Below are 7,153 nucleotides of genomic sequence, written 5' to 3' on the forward strand. Positions count from 1 at the left end.
GGCGCGCCGCTCCTACCTGCCTACGAAATTCTCAAGCACCGAGCTCTTGCCGGCGCTCTGGCCGCCCACCACGGCGATCTGCGGCAGGTCGAGGTCCGCGTTCTGGCCGATGGCGGAGAAGGCATCCTGCAGCCGGTTGACCAGCGGGATGAGATCCTCCATGCCCCGGTTGCCCATGGTTGCGGCGGGCCCCGCGGGCTGCGATCCGGCCGCCGCTCCCGCTCCGGCTCCCGCTCCCGGCTCCGGCTCCGCCGCTGCAGCCGCGCGCCCCGACTGCGTGCGCCGTGGGCCCCCCGCCCCTCGGGGATCCGAGCGGAGCACTACGTCGGACCGCCACGAGAGGGCGTCCGCGGCCCTGCGGGCAGGCGGCCTGCGCAGGCGCCTCCCGGGGTATTATGGGTGTTGTAGTTTTCTCCTGCGGCTTTTGGGGCGATTTACCAGTATCTAGGGGTACTGATGCTTTGCAGAGGATATCGTTTCTGGAAGTGGGCTGTATACCACCCCTCGCAATGGGATATTGGATGGTGGTCTCAGCTGTCTTACTTCATCGTACAGTTGGGGAAACTGAGGCCTGGAGAGACTATCAAATTGCTCCAAGGTCACAGTCCCCTGACAGAGTTCCTCTTGACCTTGCTGCCTTCTGCCCTAGGGTCTGACACTAGTCTCCTGCATATCCTTTCCTGTCTGAGCCTCATTTTCTCTGTTCCTAGAAGGAGAAGGATGGAGCATTAATTCAACCATACCTACTGAGCACCCACTATAAACCAGGCCCCATCCTGGGCCTGCAGATTCAGCACTAACAAGATAGCCAGGTCTCTGGCCTCACAGATCTTACACAAAGCTGGCAGGATAGACAGGAACCGATGAGCAGGCAAATGGAATAGTAAAAGCAGAAACCTTTCATAGCAAGAGCAATGGAGGAAATCAATGGGGAGTATGCAGCGTTATCTGTGGGTGTGGAAAAGTCGTTTTAAACTGGAAGGAATTAGGGTTCTTCAAAGAAGTGACCTTGGAGAAGAGAGTCTGTCACGGGCAGATCAAGAGGAAGAGCAGGGACAAAGACCCCGATGCTAACAAGACCCTTGGGAGAGTTAGAAGTTCTTGTCTTAGACAGAGATGCCCTGTACCTGACTCCATCAGGATGGTGGCAAAATATGGGATTCAAATCCAGGACCACCGTAACCCTTCCCTGCTAAGTCCTTCCACACAGAGAGGCCCTGAGGCTCCAGGCCCAACCATCTGCCTCTTCACTTAAGAAACAATTTGAACTCTCCACCGGGAGGCTAGAAAGGGAGGCAGCATACTTTGATGTTTGGAGGCTCAGCAGGTCATTTCCCTGTGAGGGAGAGCAGTGACCCAGGAGTTGGAGACTGTCCAGTTTTCATGCACGGAGTACATATTATGGAACCAGGCACTGTGCTAGGCCCCAGAGATATAGCTGCGAGCAAAATGACATGTTGCTTGCTAAAATGTAGCTTACAGGCTAATGCAAGAAAGAGGGACGATACACGAGTCAGCCAATAGACACAGCTTGCCATATGGTGACGAGCAAGGAAGCAGGTCTGCAGGCCAGGAAGCAGGGCAGGGTTTGTTTTGCTGTGGAGAGTGGACACAGAACGGGTTGGTCAAGAGCAGACTTGAAGCAAGTAAGAGACTGCCCCATGTAGGGGACGAATTTTCCAGGCAGGCAGGGGGACTCAGTAGACCCTACCCCTCAGAGCCCCAGGGAGTGGGTTAGGAGTCTAGCCCAGCCTTAGACAAGCTGTCTGACCCAGGTCCTTCCACATCTCAGAGCCTTAGTTGTGTAATCTGGCTAATGGACATGGTGCTAGAGCAGAATGCTCATGTAGGGCAGGGCCTAGGCCAGGTACTTAGGAGGCTCTTATTAGTCCCCAGCTGTGAGAACCTGGATGAGGACAACTTTCCAGCCAGCTGGAACATCAATTCCATATGCCTCACATCTGCATCCTGAGCGGCTGCTCTAAGCTGGCCTATTATTATGCTCTGAGGACCAGAGAGGGCAGTGATGGGAGCTGGGACGAACAGCACATTCAACTGGGCTACATTCACAGATGTCTGCCTAGAGGGATACTGTCACCACTGGGCTTTTATTGGTTTTATCTTTTTCCCTAATTATAATAGCTAGTCTTTTTATAAAAATCAGGCTTTATACAAATATTTGAAGGCCTCAGATTATCCTTGCACCAAGAGATCACGGGTATCTATATCTTAGGGTTTATCCTCTAGATCCCGCCCCCCATATGAATTTGTTTTGTTCTATTTTGTTTTCACAGATGGGATCATACTAAATACTTTAGGATTCTGTGTCACTGATAATCACGCCAGCAGACTGGGCCTCCTGGGGAAATTCAGTCTCACGCCTCAGCAGAGACCTGTTGCATCGTGACCTGTATTTAAAAAGAACCAAGGACTCCAGGAAATTTCTGTGCACATCAAAGTTGGAAAAGTTCTTATATATACTGTGTGCAACTTTCCTTTTAGAAGCAATGTCTTAGACATCTTCCAAATCTGCCACATTCCTTGTTCAGGGCTGCATAGTTTTTTTTTTTTTTACTATTTGGTAGTGCCTTGATTGTTCCCTGGTCTACTAAAAATTGCTGGGTTGGACTTGAACAATGAATGAATGGACTGTGTGTGGCTGTACACGTCTACAATCACAGCTACTCAGAGACTGAAAAGGATCAACCTTGGAAACTTACCAAAACTCTGTCTCAAAAAGAAAAAGAAAAGGACTGGTGGTGTAGCTCAGTGATAGAGTACAGAGTACTTACCTAGCATGTGTGAGGCCCTAAACCTGGGTTCCATCTCCAGTACCACCAAAAAAAAAAAAAAGTGGGGCTGGGGTTGTGGCTCAGAGGTAGAGCGCTCACCTAGCATGTGTGAGGCCCTGGGTTTGATCCTCAGCATCACATAAAAAAATAAAATATATAGTGTCCACCTATAACTGAAAATTAAGTATTTTAAAAAGTGGGGGGAATACACCAAATACCACTTGGAGGTGTGAAGGAGGGAGAATGTGGTGGGCAGGGAAACAGCATGAAGTCTGAAGTCAGAAAGGGAACCCACCTGAAGCCTACCTGGCCTCGTTTTCTGCACTGGGCTTAGCAGGGGCTAAAGGAGAGCTGCTACAGATGGGTGTCCCAGGCTCAGGGCAGCTGGGTCCCCTGGGGGCCGATGAATTGAATGAGAGTCTTAGAAATGGCTCTGACCCTCTGCTTTGAGTACCCAGGAGGCAGGATTCTCTCCCTCCAGAGTTTTGACCAACTGTGCTAAACCCATTGCATTCACTGGGCGTCTGTCTCCTTCTAGCCAGGTCACTGGGCCAAGGGAGGCGCCAGCTGTCTCCCACCCTTCATTAGCTCATTTTGACTGAGCTACAGAAAAGTAACAGAGGATGTGGCAAAGGTCACAAAGTCAAGAAGTGACTTTGAGTCAAGTTGTGGACGGAAGTGGGTGACTCAGCTTCCACACTGATATTCTCCGCCATGCCCTCCACATATTTTTTAATGCACATAAAACTATACACTAGCCCCTCTGGTAGCATTTCTGTTGTGCACGTCGCAGGTGCTCAAAAACACTGGGCTGGGTGGGGTGGCTCACAGCTGTAATCCCAGGGCTTGGGAGGCTGAGGCAGGAGGATCGAGAGTTCAAAGCCAGCCTCAGCAACTTAGCAAGGCCCTAAGCAACTCAGCAAGACCTGTCTCTAAATAAAATACAAAATAGGGTTGGGGATGTGGCTCGGCGGTCGAGTGCCCCTGAGTTCAATCCCAGTACCAAACAAACAACAACCACAAAAAACCACTAGTTGATTTGAACAGTGGCCTCATACAACTCCTGTTTCAAGCCACTATATTTAGTCACTAAGTTGCTCAGAGGCTGGCCTTTGGAGTTGCCCATTCATTCGTCATGTATTCTCCAACAGGTCTGGATCAGTGGCCAGGCTTCATGCAAGACACAGGGCATGAAAAGGTTAACAAGATGCAGGGCTCATCCTGTCCTGCGGAAAAGGGGGTTCATCCCGCCTTTACCACTTTCTGACCTGATGTCTTCCTGTCACTTACTTTACCTCCCCAAGCTCAGTTTCTTCATCTCTGAAAGGGGGATGGATAATAATAGAGCCCAAGTTGTAGGAGGCTGGGAGGATTTAGTGATGTCATAACAATTTAGAGAAGCACTGGAACAGTGAATAGTGAGCGCTGTGATTAGTGTAATCGCAATCCCATCAACATCGCGCTGTCCAGAGAGAGACTTCTTTAGTCTGCCAAAGGAAGCGGAGGGTGCTGCTGGATGTGGCGACCAGGTGTGGGGAGACGAGGACCTATTACCCACACTTTGGTCCTCTTCAGAAGAGATGGCCCTAAGGGCAGCAGGGGGCCTGCCCCAGGCCACTCCAGAAGACAGGGGCAGCAACAAGGTAATTCCACCTCTGTCCTCTGTCTCCAACCCCATTTATTGATAGGAAGAGGAACAGGTGGGCGGCAGCCACTGGGGAGGCCTCGTGATAAGGATATGGCCTTCCATTTCCCCTGCCTCTTGCCTGACTTGGAGTGACTCAGTGTCCAATTGGTATGCTCCATCATGCCCTCCATCATTCCCAGGAGCACAGCCTGTTCCTGGGAATTCTGAGCTAGGGAGTCTGGTTGTGGGGTTCACTTTACTGCCCATTTGTGCTGCCACCATGAACACCAACTCAAGGGCAGAGGGAGGCAATTGCATCCTGGATTCATGCATCCACTCATTCATTTACTTGTTTAATTGACTTCACCAGGCAACCCTGTGGTGTACCCGGCCCTTCTAGATCCCAAGGAAATGGGGACATGCAGAAGCTGCTTCCTGCCATCAAGGAGTACATGACATCACTGAAGACAGAAATAATGTGGGATTACATTACCAGGTTACAAAATAAAGATGCCATAATCGATAGCCACTTAGAAAGCTTACTAGGAAAATAGTGACAATTGCCACTGTAGGAATCATACAGGTGGGGCTGGGGCTGTAGCTCATTGGTAGAGTGCCCGCCTCGTATGAGGTATTGGGTTCGATCCTCAGCACCACACAAAAATAAATAAAAGATATTGTGTCCAATTACAACTGAAAAAATATTTTTTTAAAAAATCATACAGGTGTGTGTGTGTGGGGGGCTGGGGATATAGCTCAGTTGGTAGAGTGCTTGCCTCTCATGCACAAGGGCCTGGTTCAATCCCCAGCACCACACACACACACACACACACACACAAACACACACACACACATCACACAGGTGTTAGGCAAATAAACTTCCAAAACTATAGCACAATGCAAAGCTTCAATATTTGGAGACTTTTACTTCATTTTAAAACTGAATAAGGATGTCATTTGTTTAACTGAAACACCTTTAATACAAAATCAGTCAAAATTCAGATGGGATTTCTGGTGTTGGAAGAAGTTTGATCAAATTCTATAATCTACATGAAAATTACATAGAAAAATATATGCAATTGGGAGTCAGCAAGAATTTGTTTTGTTTATGGTACTGGGGATTGAATCCAGGGCTTAAGTATGCTGGGCAAATGCTCTACTACGGAGTTGCACCCAGCCCAAGTATTTTTTTCTTTAAAGAATGATAATGTCAGAAGCTTACACAGTCAGGCACTACGATGTATTCCAAAGCCATAATCATCATGGTATTTTCTTGGCAGATTGGGGAGCAGAGTAAGTCTGAATATAGATCCATGCGAATTTAAGAATTTGCTTTGTGATAGAGAACACTCAAGTCAGTTGTTCCCATGACCTTGGACTTCATTTGGGGTGGACAGAGATGAACCTCTCTTCACCCTCCAAAGATATTCTTCCAGGGGCTTTGCCAGCAAGAGGCTGATTAAAAGCAATTAGTTCCAGTGTGCCCAGAGTGCTCCCTTCCCCTATCTTATATGGTCCTCAGGAGGCAGCATGAGATCAAATACACTAAAAAAGTAAAATAAAGTCCACTCTAACCCTAGGATTAAGTTATCCAAACCTATCATTGCAAATTAGAAAAAGGGAGAGAAAGTGAAACTCCCTTGAGCCCACTATGCATATATATTTATTTTCCCAAACTGAGATCACAAAGTGTATGCAGTTTTGTAACCTGCTGAGTTCATGTCATATCATATATTGTGTTTAAATATATTTAAGCCTTTGAAAATGTAATTTCTGATGGCTGTGTGCTGTTCCTTAAGAGGTGGACACCATGATTTTTTAAATTATTCCCCTAAGGTTGATTCTTTTCTAGACGGCTATTATAAATAATGTTCTTATGAACAACCTGCTGTTTTTTAAAAGTCTCATTTCTGATCATTTTCTTGGGCTGGATTCCTACACGTGGATTTACCTGGTCAAAGGGAAGAACTGTGTTCTGAAGTCTTAATAGAAGATATGCAAATTGCTTTCGGGGAAAAAATGAACCAACTCAGGAAGTTAGCCCTGGCTTCCTACCTTCACCACCAGCAGCAGTATTTTTAGTGGTTTTACTTTGGCAATTTGCTAGTCTGTGTGCCAGAACGAGTGCTAACGATTATGTAAGGTTACCTTCACACTCTCCTGGGAGGGGGCACTCATTTTACAGAGGATGAAACCGTTTGAGAAGACTCTCGCCTGGCCTCAAGGCGGGGAGCCCAGATTCAACCCCGGACTTCTCCAAGGCAGTCACCTAATCGAGGTGTCAACGTCCTTCCGCCTGGTTGGCAGCCTGGGCTACCCGGACTCTCAACTTTCGCTCCTTGCCACCGGCTGTGCCCATGTGGCAACAACATGCGTTTTTGTTTTTGTTTTTAGTTGCAGATGGACAGAATATATTTATTTTATTTACTTATTTATTTTATGGGGTGCTGCAAATGGAACCCAGTGCCTCACGCATGCGAGGCAAGCGCTCAACCACTGAGCTATAACCTCAGTCCACAAAATGTGTTTTCTAATCCAGGGATTTGATGCTGTCATTTGCGGCCGTCACTCCCTTTCCTGCAGTTCCCTATCCTTCAGGGATGATGCCAACCTCCTCATCCTGACGTTCAAAGTCCCCACCTTCCTGGATGCATTTCTTCCCATCAGCGCCAAAATCCCCGCGCTGGGTCCGGTGCCTTAAGTCCAGCTCCTCTGGGCTGGTTCAGGTCGAGTT

General features: G+C 48.1%; 1 protein-coding gene across 15 annotated transcripts in view; it reads right to left on the reverse strand.

Annotated features, from left to right (window-relative positions):
* Positions 1–252, reverse strand: part of DNM1 (dynamin 1) — a 39,946-nt gene extending 39,694 nt beyond the window's left edge. For all 15 annotated transcript variants that reach the window (XR_014019691.1, XR_014019692.1, XR_014019693.1 and 12 more), the window contains exon 1: positions 17–252. Coding sequence is in view for 11 of the 15 variants with exons in the window: in XM_081274690.1 (XP_081130816.1) it covers positions 17–177 (161 nt within the window). In the remaining 4 variants the exon portion in view is untranslated. The remainder of the gene's footprint in view (positions 1–16) is intronic.
* Between the last annotated feature and the right edge of the window lie 6,901 nt (positions 253–7,153).

Source organism: Spermophilus citellus (genome assembly GCF_964194105.1).
Source record: "Spermophilus citellus genome assembly, chromosome: 2".
NCBI classification, from domain to species: Eukaryota; Metazoa; Chordata; class Mammalia; order Rodentia; family Sciuridae; genus Spermophilus; species Spermophilus citellus.